The sequence below is a fragment of the Struthio camelus genome, chromosome W, assembly GCF_040807025.1.
Source record: "Struthio camelus isolate bStrCam1 chromosome W, bStrCam1.hap1, whole genome shotgun sequence".
NCBI classification, from domain to species: domain Eukaryota; kingdom Metazoa; phylum Chordata; class Aves; order Struthioniformes; family Struthionidae; genus Struthio; species Struthio camelus.
The window spans coordinates 8,382,872-8,400,216 of NC_090981.1; the positions used below are offsets into that span (position 1 = coordinate 8,382,872).

At 36.8% G+C, this 17,345-nt stretch overlaps 1 protein-coding gene across 1 annotated transcript in view; it reads left to right on the forward strand.

Moving 5' to 3' along the window:
• The window catches only part of KCMF1 (potassium channel modulatory factor 1), a 56,197-nt gene that overhangs the window by 33,828 nt on the left and 5,024 nt on the right, over nt 1-17,345 (forward strand). The window contains exons 3-5 of the mRNA XM_068925877.1: nt 5,390-5,529; nt 11,226-11,327; nt 14,544-14,718. Of these exons, the coding sequence (XP_068781978.1) occupies nt 5,390-5,529; nt 11,226-11,327; nt 14,544-14,718 (417 nt within the window). The remainder of the gene's footprint in view (nt 1-5,389; nt 5,530-11,225; nt 11,328-14,543; nt 14,719-17,345) is intronic.

Here is a 17,345-nt window from a genome sequence, read left to right on the forward strand (position 1 = left end):
CTCAGTATACAAGGACAAATTGTTACAACATTTAGTCCTGAATCAGCTCCTTCAAATACTGGCTTTGTCTGAGGAACTCTAGTGTATTTTTTCTCTCTAGTTGCTAACCTCCTGGCTCTCGTTCAGAATGTGCTAGCTCTATGTGGTTGATGAAGCAAAATAGCTTTTTTTGGCTGAGATTGTCAGATGTGAGATGTCTTAAAGCTGTTTCTTTTAGGAAATACTATAGTTTCCAAATACCATTAGACTTGAAATCTAACTTTGTATGCTATTGAGTCCTCTTTAGAGAGCGTTCTCATCCTTTTAGCATCATCTTAGTGCTGTTCCTCTGTAAGCAGTGAGGGAAACTTCCTTGAGAGATGTAATTTAGTCTGAAGTCAAAATACAGGGAACTGCACCCATCCATTGCTTCCTTTCCAAGGTTTTTCTTCTAATTGGTCAAGCAGCTGTTTTTGCTAAAGAATTACTAAACAACCCCGTCTTCCTTCCTAGCTCTTCTGAAAACAGGATGTTACAGGTCTACTGAAGAGGAGTCTGAAGAGATAGGGGCCAGAACTTTTGTGTAGGAAATAAGTTGGAAGGGGTTAAAACCCAGTATCTCAAAGATTTCTTTGTGGCCAGAAGGGATAGTTCTTTGGTCATGAACCAGTCCTATCAGAACAATATTACAACTGTAAGTAGAAACAGGAATACAACTCTAGGCCGTCTCCCTTCTGCAGCCTTGGAGGCATCACCTGCTCATTTTTTTCCCCCCATGCTTCCCCTAATAGAGCAAGAGGGCCTTTAAAGATGTTATACTGTGACTGCATGTGTTTTCTGAGAATTCTTGATGTCCTTGTAAAGACAAAACAGGTGGAGAAATAGCCAGTGTATGCTCTTAAATTGGACTGAAAAATGAAGATTCATGATATGGTCACTTGATGACCAAGCTTTTATTTTTTGATGATACTTTAAACAAAACATATCTTGTCTCCTTTATTTCAGATTATAAAGGGTCCATGGGACAAGACTTTGGTAAGGAAAAGTGGAGTGGTTAAGGATGAGGACAAAAAAGGTGGGGAGGGTATCAACTTTGAGGGAAAAACCTCTGGATTTGTTGGCAAGTTGTTTCACTGTCAATGGGTGCATTTTTAATATTTTTTTTCCAGGGAAAGGCATAGTTATTTGACATGTGAACACAAGTTTGCTGTGAGCTATAGGAAAGGAGTAGGAGGAAGTATGAATAGGAAGAATGTACAACAGTATAACCAAGAGGCTGGAAAGAACACAGTGGATATATTTTTTTAAAACTAGTAATTGGTTTGTTTCAGACCCTTGAAAAGGGCTAGAGGCATATGATTTGATAGATTTCCATCCTCTGTGGTAAGACAGTGTGTACTGTTGGAATTTTTGACATCTGGGCAGAACTAATGTCATTAAGGGGGAGATTTTTACCTGCATGCTAACCTGTTTTCCACTGTCCTCAGACTTTTTGCCCTGTGCCATTTATTCATCTGAGAAGTTGGGGTGGGTAGTCCTCTCCTTGAAAATATTTCTGGTTTTGAGGTGAGATTCACGGGTTAGAGGTATCTAGACCACCTAATGATTTAGAGTTGTTGTGGTTGGTTTGTTTGTTTGTTTTTGTCTAGATAATAGATCTAGCAAACAAAAATTATAAAAATAAGTATAAGAAAATCTTCCTAAGAATAGTGATGTGTGGGGGGGGTGGTTTTTTTCTTTTTTTTTTTTTAATAATAATACTACCAATAAATGGGTATTTGTTTGTCTGGAGGGTTATACCAAAGCTTGAGGGAAATTAAATGGACTGTTATTAGCTCATGATATGTGTTTGACATTTAGCAATTCCTACAGGACTGCAGAATATTTTACATGAGTCCTTGCTGAAATACTAAGCTTCAAATGATAGCATAGTATTTCCATGTGCTGTTTTAAAGTAATATAGTTAAACTTAGGTACTTTTTTCAGTTCTTCTAATCAGAAATTTGATCTTTTTATTTTATTTACCTAAAATCTTTATATAGGTTCCAACTTTCTTATATTTGTAGGGCTGTGGAGAAGTGAGAACTACAGTTTACTCTAGTACTACATTGCCTTTGCTGAATGCCACTGTAGGAATGATTCTGTGAATGCTTTCAAGCCCTTCCTTTTTGGTGTATACTGTAACAACTTCTGTAATAAGTTTCTTTATCAATAGACAAATTCCATGTAATGTCTAACAGGGATTCTTTCATACATCTTTATTGCAGCATATTACACTTGTGTATTTCACTTGACAAGTATGTTGGATCCTTGACCTTTTCCCCTGACAAAAGGTGCATCCCAACTTGTATTGCTCATCCATTTTGTAGACTTCAGTGACATCTTAAAAATATGTCCTTTGTGTAAGTTGTTTTTGCTTTGCTCACTTGAAACAATGGTGTTTTTATTTATTTGAACATACTGCAGTATATCTGTGGTATTTTACCCTCACTCAAGTTTTTGGCAACATCAGAATTGGAATCTGAATGTGGATCTTGGAAGGTTTCTGAAAAGTATTTCATGAAATTGTGCACTGAAGTGGCACTAGATTGGAACTTAAATCTTTTGGAGTTCAGTGAATTATACATATCTTCTGTGTGTTGTATTTGAAACAGTCTCCATAGGATTCTTCATTGCTAAGCCCCACAGATTGATATCACACTTCAAACATATAGTTAAAAGTTGTATATTAAACTGCACAAGAAAATCAATCCTGTTATGTCAATAAAAGTAGTATGGAAGATTTACAAACAAGACTGATGGTCACCAGATTGAAAATTTGGATGCTGTAGTTTTAGAAAAGCTACTTGGGTTGAAAGGTAATTGATGCATACAAGTAAATTAAATTTGATTCAGACTTTCTTCTGTTGGATGCGATTGCTCACCACCTTGACATGGAGACTGTTGGAGTTCTGAACTCTAAGGGGGGTAATTATGCTGCCACAGCCCTACTTCCTTTTTGTCTATCTATCAGAACTAACATAGTCATATATAATTGATTAAAAAAATAATAGTTCTGAGTTCTGATAAGTACTACAGACAGCTGTGTTATAGTTTCAAAAAAAGCTTAACATTTGGAATCTTCTGTTTTTGTTAATGTTTTGCTTTTTTGAGCATCTTGAACACTCTCTGGGCTGATGAATATTTAGCTTTTAAACCAAATAAGCAGATTTAAAGACTGTAAGATATATTCTTCTGCTCTTGCAGCATTGTTTTCTTTGGTTAAATATGATGTGTTTCTTAGACTTTGGCCAATTAATTTTCCCACGAATATAGCAAGTTCTTCAGTAGGACTTCCTCTTCCCAGCCTTGTGCATTCTTGCCATGGATTCTAGAGGATCAGGTATGGACAGATGTATTGAATTAAGACATATTGGATGTCCCCCACATTAGGATGCCAGCTGAACATCTGGCAAAATCTCCAGGAAATGCTTATCTTCTGTATGTTGAGTGGTTTAGGTGCATTCAGAATTGAGTCTTGATACATGTTTTACAAGGCCTTTGGGAAATTCCCACTAATAATGATTCCAGACTTTTGTTTCTGTTACTACTGTATAAATGACTCTTAAGTTTGGGGAGGCATCTTTTGGGCATCTCTTCTGATTTAGATTGCTGCCTTTCAGTCTGTGTGGTCCTGTCATATCTGAATTTGCAGTTCCAGCCTCTTCATCCAAAAAGTTATTACTCTTCTGCCTGTACTTCATTATAAAGAAAACTTAGAAAGCCTCAAATGCTACTTCAGTGGATTATGATTTAATTGGCAAGGGAACTTTCTCTTTTGGATGGTTTGACCTGTGGTACTTTCTTTTTGTTAGGAGTAGCTGAGACTAGATTCAGGATGGTAACTTAAGCTTAGTGCGATAGTTAATTTGATGTGACAGGCTAAAATGCTCAATTTGTCTGGCAGTGTTTCCTTTTTGGCAAGGCTTTCTGTCTACTATGGCTTTTTTTTTCTTTAACTTTGTCCAGAAAAGAGGTACTCTTCTCTTGTCATGCTGTGCTGAAGCTCTCTGGAAGCAGTTTCCTGAATAAGGGAAACAGGAACTTAGTGAACATAAACTCTTTGTTCTGCAGCTTATTGCATCCTTGGAATGACATTGATTCTATATCTTTAACTCTACTTATTAGCCCATTTGCAAATATGGTTTGATGCATTGATCTTGGAGTATTAATCCTCAAAATATCCAGTTATAGGTCAAATACTATTTGTTTGCTGTGTGGTTAAATGTACAGCTCTCATAGCAAGATTCTATAGATAAGCTATATTTGAAGAATGAGTTTCTCTAGGCAAGGTAATGTCTTCTGTATGCCTGTAGAAATAACAGAACCATTGTTCTGCTCTTCTTAGTCCTGTCTCAAAGACAGGCCAATAGCAGAAGATATGAAAAACCTTGGAAAATTGCTACTTGTGCCTGCAGAAGAACGTATTCCTAACACAGGTTAGATAGATATTGCCTTGTGGTGCAAAACATGAGTTTTTATATTTTCTGAAATTTGCCCCTATATTTGTTTATAACAGAACACTTGCAATTCTATGCAAATGCCTATCAGTTATTTATCAGTAAGTCCAAGTAATAAAAAAGGCAGTGAAAGGATTTAAAATTTGTTCAGGAAAAATAAATTTTTGTCTTGATGTGCAAGTGAAAAATAAAGCTTGTTTCATAATCCCTATGGGGGGGAGGAAACTGACTCTTCTTTTTAGCATGGCTTCATGATTGATTTGGCTCATGTTAATTGCTAAATTAGCAACTTAAGGGAGGCTGCTACTTCAGTAGTCAAGAAGTGCTGAAGAAGTGTTGAAACTGGTACATAACAGATCTTAAACTCCTTTTGCTTCATTAAACACACCCCTAGAGTTTATCTTTAAGACTTCTTTCTAAAACTTCCCTTTATTGTTAAACACTGGCTCAACTATGGCACCAGTATCACCATATGGAGTGCTGTTGTCACTGAGGCATTTTAAATTACCACTTCTAATCTAGGTTTGTTGTGAGTAGGGTTGAGAGCACAGTGCATCTACAGTAATGTTATCTCTGATACAAGGTCGCCTATGGTAAAAACAAGGATGGAGGAAAAGTGAAGGTTCAGCAGCACCATCGACCTTTGCTCTTACTGAATATTAGAAAGTTATGTTGTTTGCTAGTGAAAATGATGTGTAGTCTGTCTATTCTTTTGGCAGTTGAGTCATTGAACATCTTCTTTATTATCAGCATATGCCCTTTGTGCAGAAGTAAAATTTTTACATTGATTAAATATTGAATGAATTAATTTGACTACATGCACATATGTGTATATATACACAGGCTATATAAATAAAATAATAGACCATGCTGCTTGAAAACAGCCCCTCCTAAAACATCATCTTTTCCAGATTTGTACTATGGTGGAGAAGCTTTCTCTGTAGAGCAGCCACAGTCTTTTACTTGTCCTTATTGTGGAAAGATGGGTTATACGGAAACATCTCTTCAAGAACACGTTACTTCTGAACACGCAGAAACATCAACAGAAGTGGTAAGCAGCTTTCAGCATTGTTTTTCAATTATGATGGAAGTATATGAAAAATTTCTCTTCCAAAAAATTAGTATATTTTTTTCCTTGAAGTTAGTTCCTGAATTATTATATTTTTTTCCTGTTTTTTTCCTTGTTCATTTAAATGCTGTGTAGGAAGGTATGTGCCTGTATTTGAGAGATGAGAATGTTTTAATTGAGGTTTATTTAATTAGTGAAGCCACCAAAGAAAATGCTTCAATTAAGTTGTGTATATGTAAAATGATTAAGTCACCTTGAGCTGTGAACCTGTTACTTCTGGTTTTGAATTGTGCAACTTCTAATGCTGCAGTAGTGTAGTACTAAATATTTTATTTCCACATAGCTTTTTCCCCCCCATCAATGTTAGTACCAATGCAGTTATTTTCTGACTATAGGGTGAATAGAGCAAAGAATCATCAAGTTCAGATTTTTAATGGTGATGTTAAATTAGTCTGAAAGTTTTCTGTTCATTTTGTTGCTTGTATCTTGGCAATGGAAAAGATGTATTTAACTCTTTAAAAACAAACAGAAGAAAATACAAAAAACATTTTCTGAAAATAAGTGGACACATCAGAATTTTTCTACGTTTTACAGGTATCCTAATATAATGAGATTGATCACGTGGAGGGGAGCACTGTTTAGTTGTTCTGATACTTAGGCTGCCCCTTTTTGGAGCTTATTTACTGTATGATAGGTAATATTTAGAATCATTTTATTGTTATTCTGTATAGCAGTGTCTCTCCCCTCACAACCAGTTGCCTAGCTGCCAAACTGGCTCACAGTGTCCTATAAGATCATAGCTTTGTCAGCCTTTTCTAGCTGTAAGACAGGGAAAGGTATGAAGCTGATCTGTTGGATGTGGGTGGGTTTTTTTTTTAAGCTTTTGTAGTCTGGTATATTTGTCCATCAAAATTTGTTTTTCTATTAGAATTGATACTGCTGTTTCCCTCTACCACCAGCGTTAAAATAGATGGCATGATTAAGAACATGCTTCATGAAATATTTCTGTTGACAGTTGTTTATCTGAGGTGTCAGTGCTCAACATTTTAACTTACTTGGAGCAGAAAAATTTATAACTGAGCAGCTAATAATCTTTTTGTTGAGGTAATTTATATAATACTTGACATTTGTGACCTCAAATTCTAAAACATTATCACAACTTCCTTTCTGGAAAGGCCTGTTGATAGAAAAAACTACATATGTGGGTGCTCTTGAAATTCCAGTCTGTGTATAAGAGTTCAAATATATTTCATTTTTACAAAGATAGGGCTAGAATGGCCCTATTCCCCCCCTCCCAAGACATGTTATTAAATTCTGTTGAAAAATTTTGGATTTGACCATGTTCATTCCCTTGTTACGACTCCAATTTGGGGTCACTGTTCAGACATTTTTAGCCATGCACAAAGGGACTCTTCAAGCAGGATATATACAGCTTAAAAATATAAAGCAATTATTTATTGGCTAACATGTGCGCACGCACACAGAAGATAGCTAGGATTTAACAAGCTGCTAGCCTAAGCATTAGTATGCTCACTGCCCCTGAGACACCCAAAGAGTCTTTGCTGACCAGGCAGGCATCAGTCAGGAGGGGAAGGGGCAGCCTCCGCAGCTCCCTGGAACAGATCCTCAGTGGTGCTGAGTTGCTATTGTCCACCAAATCTGATGGCACTGATGACCCAATTGACTGACTGACTTGACTCTGTTTTGTTTTGTTTTGTTTTTTCCTTTGGGATTTTATACTTTTCCATGCTGGTGTGCTCACTCTTGACTCCTTGAGCTACTAACAATCCCCGTCTCAATGATCCTAGCTCTGTCTGTAATTTCACCATTATCTCTCTACAGACTTTCTCCCAGCTCTCTCTCAGCAGTCTGAGTCGAGGTTGCGCAGCTGGGCCTTGGATCCTTGCTACACAGGCCACTAAACCCTGGTGTTACAAAGGGAGAGGATTACATCCTTGTAAAAAAAATAACATTTAAATATATTGATTTTTATAAAGTAGCACTTGTTGTTTCCCTTTACCTCACCACTTGATTTTTTTCCTGATGGTTTCAACAGTAATAATCAGTGCAGAGCAGTTATACACCATATAATTGAGTACTGGAAGAATTGTTTTGCTTCTGTTTTTTGTTGGTAAGCATTCTGCTCTCAAGTTTTTATATCTAGATGTGACTGTTGCTTGTGCCAGAAGTTCTGAATTTTTTCCAAAGTGTGAGGTGACTTCTTTGCTATGTAAACAATAAATGAAAATAAACAATTTGGATTTTGATACTATTAGAAATGGTTTATTCTCAGCCTTTATTACAATATTGAGAAACTACATGCTTATACTATTTAGTGTTCAGACTACTTTCATTTAGAAGAGTCTGTAGCTCTGTCTTTAGATTTCCCTTTTTGGTGTGGGGGTGTGTTTTGTATTTATTTTTAAAGCCTGCTTTTTAGGGTTGCAGATCTAAAAACTCTAGGAAATGCTATCAGATGTCATCTTTGAATCAAGTTTCAGAATAAAGACATCAGTTTTTTGCTATTAAATCACACTTAGCAGATTCCTTATGTATTTAGTAAGGCGGCAACTAGACTTTTTGTGTGTGAACTGTAAGGACCAGATTCTGCAAATGTTGGCGAACGTGTTGGCAAGAACTTTACTTGCAGTAAAGAAATAGAGGAAATAAAAGGTCTATGGTTCCTATTTCTATTTTTCTTGAAGGAGAGTTATTGTAACCTTACCTTAAGCATGACAGGATTTATGTAGGTGCAGAATAATTGTATACCTTGTATAAACAGGGAGGTAGTGGTGATAAGAGAACACTTCTGGAAACTGGCAGGTCATCCATCAGGTTTGGAGCCTTACTGGCTTAAGGCTTTTTAATCATCTCCTGTATTTCATTCAAAGTAATATGATTATCTGATAACACAAGCAGTTGTAACTTCCAGGAGAAATTTCTCAATGTAGAATCTGTTTCTTTGGTCTTGTATAACTTAGAGAATTCAAGAGTGTTGTGTTAATGGTGATCATATTAGCTATGTCATGCTTGATCAGTGATGCTGCAGTCCTTGTATCAATTGGTGAGCGTTTTGCCAGAACTAATGCTTAACTAAAACTTCTATTCGTATACAACAATGCTCTACTTGCTAAACAAAAAAGTTCTTAAACCTTAGTGCACAGATTTAGGTTTAGGATTAGGACAGTTAGATTTTCTCTTCATTGTTCCTTGGTGTGGGTATGGGTTATTGTTGTGGTTTTTGGGCGGGGGGAGGTGTTTGCTTGTTTTAGGGGGTTTTTGCTGCTTTTTTGTGGTTGTGTGTGTGTTTTTTTTTTCTTCCTGGTAGTTGGTGTTCTCCCAAAGACTATGGAGTTGAGGGGAAGGATATGGGCTGTTCATAACTGCATTGCCCTGTTAAACTGGGTAGAACTTCCTTTTACTTTGTTACCTTTTAAAGTGTGTTGTCCCTTTCATGCAGAAATAAATTCTGCTTTGAAGATGTTGATTCCTATTGGTACTGAACACTTTCTTTCTTGAAATTAAGCTGATTATAAATAAGTTAATGGGCTCTATAGCAATCTGTCCTATATGCATCCATTTCTGTCTCTCCCACTGACTAGTTGTATAAATAATATATTGGCATAACTGAGGATTATAATCAAACCGGAAGGTGATTGTTGCTGATTTTCATGGATTTACGATAGAATTTTTTCAAATAGCTTTAAATGGATGGCAACTCTTTTTTGCTGTTAATTATGATGCAGTAGAATTGAGGTGAGACTCTGTTCTGGAGATAACCTGCTTGATAGGTTGCCCAAAAGTGAAGTTTTCATAATAGAAAAGTACATTTAAATACATTTAAAAATCATGGATTTAGAATCTCTGTTCCTCATACAGTGTTTGATCTGTTTTTACTCTTGATTTTACTCTGAAATTGCATACATTTGGAAGGTAATTGTATCACAGTGGTCATTACATTTTTGCCTTTACAGATTACTTTCAGGCTTGGGCCTGCTTATGTATCAAAAAGGTGTTTTTTTGTTGTGGGTTTTGTGGTTTTTTGGGGGGGTTGTGTGGGTTGTGCTTCTTTTGTTGCAGGGGAGCAGGCGGGCAGGCGGGCCTCATTAGAAATTCTGGTCTACCTTAAAAACTTGTATTCTGTCTATATGAAGCTTTTCACTACTTCTTCCAAATTGTTAACACTGTAATATATCCAGTGCATTACTGGTAGCTTTGTTTTCCCTCGCATGTTATGATAAAATGTCTGTTCTGCTGTGTGTCCACTTGTATTGCTTCTGTAGTGATGAGAGATTTGAAAAGTAGAATCTAGTGAAGTGAAATCCTGAGCATGAAAAATAAACTCTGAGCTAAAGGGGAAAGGGATTGTAATAAAAGACTTTTTAAAAAATGCCTTTGTTTTTTATGATCAGTGCTACTTTCTAAAATTAAACTGGCATGGAAGATTTGGCAACCCTTCCCACCTTCTCAAAGAGAGATTAGATCTTGCAATAAATATATTCTAAGATATCCTCCTCCTCATCCCCAAAAGGGTCAGAAGGGTATGTGTGCTTTCAATTAGATGTCCTTATGCCCACAGTCTTTTGAGAACCATTGTCAATAACTTGAATGAATGTGTGAAGAGCACAGTTTAGGAACCTGGGCTCTGTCACAGCCAGGACTCCTCTAAAAAGACAAAGGCAACTTGCTCCCGGGGGAGTTGAAGATGGCAAAAATGTTTGTCTGAAGCATTACAGTACTGACTGCCTGGGAAGAGAGGACCAGAAGTGCCATCCATTTGGGTCTGAGAAGCAGAGAATTCGCAGAAAGTGTTGGATTCAACTGTCAGAGTGATGTGTGATGGGTAGAAGAGTAGCTAAGACCTCCTTACCTAACACACATTGTGTGGAATAAGTTTGTCTCCTTTCTGGATTTTTAACCAGTGATCCGTCAAACTTTAAGCCTGGCCTGCAAAACTATTGCAAAGCACTTTTTAAAGGCACACTTCTCAGATGCATACAAAGTCATGGGGCGGGGGGCAGGGTTAATAAATGAAGGTTGCTATAGCACTAATGGTCCCTTAACTTTTTTTAAGTGTGTGTTTAGGCTTAAGGAAAAAAAAATGTAATGCCTCCTCCCAAAATACTTATTGGGTAGGAATAAGTAGTTTTTCTCCTCTCCCAAACCTCTGCTTGTGTGCTACCTCAATGGGTGGTCTCAGTGGTGATACTTTAATGAATATTCACATCTGGTTTCATTCTCCTTCCCACATTTCTCTGGTGGGATGAATGAGAAGTTGCTTGGGGATTCAAAGAGCAGTAAATGAACTTGATGATGTCATGTGCAGGTACATACAAGCAATTAGTAATCCCATGTCACCAGACCCACTGTCTGAGCTGGAATTGACATACAAAGTTTTAAAGCTGAAACACTGCAAATTGGATTTGAAAACTTTACTTTTTGGTTTCCCTGGTATTATTAAAAGCATAATTATGAGGAAAAGGTGGATCTTAAAAACATGCTAAAATTAACAGCTGCAGTTGAGCACATTTACTGCTTTAAACCTGTGGCTGTCTAGATACAGTATTAGAATGTGATTTTTAAAGTATAAGAATCCACGTTGAGTGATCAACTCAATGATGTGTGTTCTGTGATTTGTGTAAAGTTGGTTGTGGTTTTTTTTTCTCACTTTGTTTCAGATTTGTCCGATATGTGCAGCATTACCTGGAGGGGATCCTAATCATGTCACAGATGACTTTGCAGCTCATCTTACACTGGAACACAGAGCTCCCAGAGATTTAATATCCTTTCTTAAGTTGAGGAAAAAGGGCTAGACTGTTCCATATAGTAGCTGTAACTACTTGTTTTGATTTTTGTAGTCAAGTGGTTGAGTTTGGGTGTGTGGTTTTGTTTTGTTTTTGTTTCTGTGTGTGTTTTTTTTGTTTAGCAAAACCTTTTAATGCTTTGAACTTTGTTGAGATTGACTGACTTTAAATTTCTTGTTTGATTAGTTTTATCACCATATTTCAATAGGGTAGTTTCAGCCTGTTATTTATTGACATTTTTTAGATATAACTAGAAGAGCTATCAGGAGACTTCCTAGGAATTAGGGCTGTCTTTCAATTAACTTTATCTGCAGATTGTAGAGATTTAACTACTCTCAATGATTGAAGAGCTGAAACTGTCAGTTTCTTTCTGCTTTAAGTATAATTTTCTTTTGCATCAATTATCTTAGGAATAATAATGTGGCTTGTAATTAGAGTACCTCCTGAAATTAAGTAATTTCTATGAATTATTCATATTTTCTATGAATTATTTATCTTTCTGTATCTCATTTAAAAAAATACACTCCTGCTTTAATTTGATAGTGCCTTTTTTGTTCAGGGCTTCTTAAAAGAAAAAAAAATCAAGCCCCAACAATTCAAGTTCATTATGTCTACTGCTAGCAACATTTGAGGAAATGGTTTCACTTTGTGATCTGTATTTGCATTTAAATTTTTTAGCATTTAAATTGTCAATCCTAATTACACAGTGAAATTAACTTCCTACTGAAGTGGATGAGGTGTTTGATTAGAATTCGCACTTCCGGAGGTTCCCCCCCTCCCCCATCAGTGACATTGTCAGATAACTTTTAATTGGGAAATGTTTGTTTATTACTAGCTACATAGGAGCTATAAAAAATCAGAATAATCTTTTCAGTTACTGAGTAAGGCCACAGTGTCAGTCATCATGAAATTGATTGAGGGGGATGACTTTATAAATTAGACCATGTTGTAAATGATTTAAAATTATAGAAAATGCACATGGATGTTTTTGTACAGCATTGCTCTAGCAATCAGTGTTGTCAAGTCCACAAAACTTGATGGGGAAAAGTTTTCTGAACTACCTGTTCCATGTTGGGTGCTATTTCATGTCTCCCAACAGCTAAGACTAAAAGGAAGAAAAAGGGACAGAAGAAAGGATATCTGTCAAAGTCAGGGAGCTGTTAAAAAGCTATTCTCTGATACCATACTATTGCTTTTATACATGTCTTTGTATGAAACTATCACAGTTCAGAAATATGCAGAATAAATCCCTCTGCTCTGTTTTAATTACCCTCTTCATATACAGGATGGAGAGAAAGGAGACTGCCTGCATATTTTCTAGCATAAGGACTTGTGTTAAGCAGTTTCTGAGGTGGGCTTTGATTGGCCGCCTAGAGCTATGAACAGTTTAACTTCCTGCCTTGTCTTTTCTATAGAGATTAGAGTTGTTTTTTTTTTTTTTAGCTGTCACAAATGGCTGCACATATTTCTTGTGATGAATTCTGTGCAGCCACTACAAGGCATCTCCTTTATCCCTGGAGACTCTGGACAGCTCTTTAAAGTCCAGTTTCTTTCTTAAACAATTTTCAACTGTTTTACTGTTAAAACATGACTTTAGCCTTGACCATGTAAATGGTTCTAGCTTGGTTATTTTCAGTATATGTTTGCAATGAGTTAAGAGTTCCAAATGCTTTTTTAACCCCAGCATAGCTGGATAAGACATTAGTATACTCTTAACTAGTATTTAAGGGATGCTATATGTCTTAAAACACTTTGAAAGTTGCAGTTAGCAAGCTACTAAGGTCCTTTTCTAAATAAGACCGAGGCTGAGATTTTTCAAAGGATTAATATTAAGGGTGTTCCAGTTCCTTACTTCCTGAGTCTACTTTAAAAATTCCAGAATGAGGACATTTTTCTATAAGATGTAGCTATATTGTCAAACAGCATGAGAGCTGTAATCCATCTAGCACAATGTTTTGTTGCTACCAGCATCCAGTATCAGCAGACTCAAAGGAAGAACAAACCAGTCTATGCTAGGCAACTATCTTCTGTCCCAAGGGAGATTTTTTTTCCTCTTAAATCCTGGAAGTCATGTGTTTTAAAGAGTCAAACATCCTTGAAAGTATTTATTATAACAACTGAATGATCTTACTTGCCAAAAGAAGTCTAATAATTTTTCAGTCTCGAGTTTTTGTCCTCAGTGATATCCCAAGGCAATGAATTCTATGCCATAATTGTATGTTGTGTGAAAAGTACATTAGGCACCAGTCTGCTACAAATAATAGATATTATTCAAGTGATAAGGATGCTATTTTTAAAAAAGAAGAAAATCAGAGATAAGGTGAGCTAAGCTACTAATGTAGAAAAGGGAAAATAAAATAAGTCAAAGTACATTATTTCCTAGTCTAGTAGTTAATTACAGTAGTGCTCCTTAAGATAAAAGGAAGCCTTATCTAGACTGTCTTGGGAGAACATATGTTAACACTGTTCTGGGAAAGATCATTTTTTTAATGATTTGTTTATAGTCTCATAGTGTGTATGGAAAAAGTCTATAAAAGCTATGTCTTGAAATATAAGCCTCTCCTAGGAAATGGGGGAAATAAGAAAGTGAAAGGGATTGTTTTCATAATTGGAGTGAATGGAATTTGTGCGGAGAAAGAGAGGGAAGATGAAATAAAGGGGTATGACAGTGCTGAATCCTCTTGACCTGCAATTCCTTGAAGACTGGAGTGGGTGAAATTCCTTGGATAAAAGTATGAAATAAAAAGGTCAAAGGGAATACAATAATTACTGTGTGTTCTTGGTAAGAGTGACAATAAAACTGATTATTTTCAGTGCTTAAATCCCCTTCTTCCCTCATTTTAATGTTAAAATCCCTATATCTATTGAGTAACATGTTCTGCTGAACATGCGTCATCAGTTCAAATTGCCTAGTAGAAAACTTTGATCTGGAAAACAGAAAATCCACCCTGACGTTTCTTAGACATGATAAAAGGCCTGAGAAAAGAGAGTTTGGTGCAAGCAGCCCTGGGTGTCTTGGGTTTAGACCTTTATGTCTGACTGGCACCATAGCTATGGTTGCATTACACTTACAAATTTGAATCGTTGTTTTATGAATGAGGAATAGTGTGTTGCCTGATTACCCCACCTAGTAAATGCTCTTGCTGTTTAATACTCAATAGCAAACAGCTGTTTTCTTAACTGCTTGGTTATGATGAATCTAGTGGTGTTCGGCACGTACGTAGAATGTTCCACCCAGGCCGGGGGCTGGGAGGCCCCCGCGCACGTAGATCAAACATGCACTTTACTAGCAGTTCCACTGGTGGGCTTTCATCTTCTCAGAGTTCATATTCTCCAAGCAATAGAGAAGCCATGGATCCTATAGCTGGTAAGAGCTGTAACCACCAATTTTAACCCAGAGTCCTTAAATAGGCTTTGACACAAAATCCAAGATGATGATAATTGCCTTGTTTTTCAGTTTTGAAACTGAATGTGTATATATGCTTCCCAGTGCCATTGTAATTGAGGGATGTTTACTGATGAACAGTATCCTTGATTAGATTGTCTATAGGTATTGAGCCTGAAACTTCTGAAATTAAAAACGCCGCCCCTTGTGCTTTTAAATTTAGAGACTTTTAGGCTCATTCCCATGGCTGACCTGTTCACAAGTGGTGTGTATTTTTAAATGTAATTGTTTCTAACCTTTATTATCTACTTGAATGCATCTAACTTTAATTTGCAATGTGCATAGAGGTGTTTATGGAGGAGATTAGGAATCTTAATTTTTTTAGTACAAACCAAGTGCTGTACTTGAGAGTTCATCAAGATGAAATTAGCTCAATGTGAATATTATTAATAGATATTTAAAATGTGTTCAGTTTACATTCAGATTGCAATTTGAATGGCAGACTTGCTAATTTTAGGAGGTCTTTTAAGTGTATTTTTAAATTCTTATGTAAATGTATTGGTATAAAGCATTTGTAGCATATCTTGGTCAAGTTCAGGAGAACTGTGAAGGACAGGAAGTCTCATTTTTAACTTCCAAGAATCACACAGGCATGTTTTTAGGTTTTACAGGTATAATCCGTAATTATTTATTCAGCTTTGTGATTTTCAAAAGTAACCTCTCTATAAAGAGATTAAAATAAAAATTGAGCAGGAAGTTGGTTTTAAAAAGAACTATAATTTCTCCTAATGCAAAATCTTAAGACATCAATCTTATACTGGCATGGTGAAAGGTAATAAGCGTCAAGGAAACTTCAGAACTTCCTGCCATTATCCACCTTTGCTTCAGATACTGGAAGGGCATGAATGTTTAAACTGGAGCTTCCTGTTGTTAGGCTATGATTCCTTGAGAGGCAGCAAGCCAACTTTAATAACACGTTGCCCCTGAAAGGGGAAGCTGCAGCTCCACCTTCCCCCTTTCCCTAGGCATAATCCCCTTGCCTCTCTTGTGCTGGCTCTGGTGCTCTTTAGGCCTTCTGTGAACTGATTTAACTCATTAATATGGCAGAAAAATCATATAATAATTTAGGTTGGAAGGGATCTCTGGAGGTTGTCTGGTCTCAACTCCTTGCTCAAAGCAGGTATATTTAGATCAGGTTGCTCAGGGCCTTGTTCAGTTGAATCTTGAACACCTCCAAGGATAGAGATCCTACAACTTCTCTGGGCAACCTGTTCTAGTATTTGACCACTTCTGTGATATAAAAAAATTCTTTATATCTAATTGGAATTTCCCATGTTACAACTTGTCTGACTCTTGGCCTATTGCTGTGCACCTCTGAGAAAAGTCTGGCTCAGTCTTCTCTCTATCTTCCAATCAGGTAGTTGTTGACAGCAATAAGATCTCTCCCAAAGTAGACTTCTTCAGGATAAACAAACCCAGTTCTCCCAGTGTCTCCTCATGTCACATTCTCCAGCCCCAACCATCTTGGTGTGGCCCTTCACTGGACTTGATCCAGTATGTCCATGGCTTTCTTGTACTGGGGAGCTCAAAACTGAACACAGAACTCCAGATGTGGTCTCACAAATATCGAATAGAGGGGAAGAATATCTTCCCTGGACCTGCTGGCTACACTCTTACTACTAAATATCCCAGCAAAAGAGGAAGAAAAGTTTTCCGCCTTCTTAGTGAGTTAAGTTAGGTCATGGGAGGACCTAAAAAGCACTAGAGTTGGTTTAAGAAGGGAGGATGTTTGTGTGGCCTGGAGCGTAAGAACTCCTCTTTTTGTTATACTGACTGTTAGTTCAGCTCAGTTAAATATGAAGTGCCTGCTTTGGTTTGTTTCAGCCTCACAAGGCCTTCTTATTTACAGGCATGAAATGTGTAATAAAATGGCATTCCTTGGAATCTTTTCTTTTTTGATGGAAGTAATGTTTTTTTGCATTCAGAGAATGTAGTGCAATCTGGCTGGGTGTCTGTCTCATGCTAAGCCTGTGCCTCAAGCTCACCTCTGCCTCAAGAGTACTGTTTGACTATACTCAAAGCAATCTTACAACCAGTGAGGATAAATACATCTGTCTTGCCTGGCAGTGTTATAAGCCTTCCTTTTTATTGGGATAATAAATAGTACATGCAGCCAGAAGTTAGAACTTGTGCTTATAATAGATCTCTAAACATTATTTATTTTAATTTTTACTCCTTGTGGTTGTTGTCGTCAGTATTTAGTGAAATAAAATATTATTGGTAGTTAGTCTTGATATGATTATGCTGACTAAAAATGACTTGAGCATTTACTGTTGGCATTCTGAGTTCCTGACACAAAGAGCTACTGCATTGTGCTTTATTCCCCCCAGGAAAGCCTGGTTTCAAAGGATTATATCTAGAAAGTAAGATGGAAGGAAAATTATTATGATCTATAATAACTTGCAGTTTTAATGGAGGGGGGAGTAGACAGAGGAACAAAACAATCTACCTTCTCTGTCCTCCTTGCATCAAACACAACAAAGTAGTACTCGCAACTTCTTGTGGAATATATTCTGCGGAATATATTCTGTAATAAATCACTGAGCAAT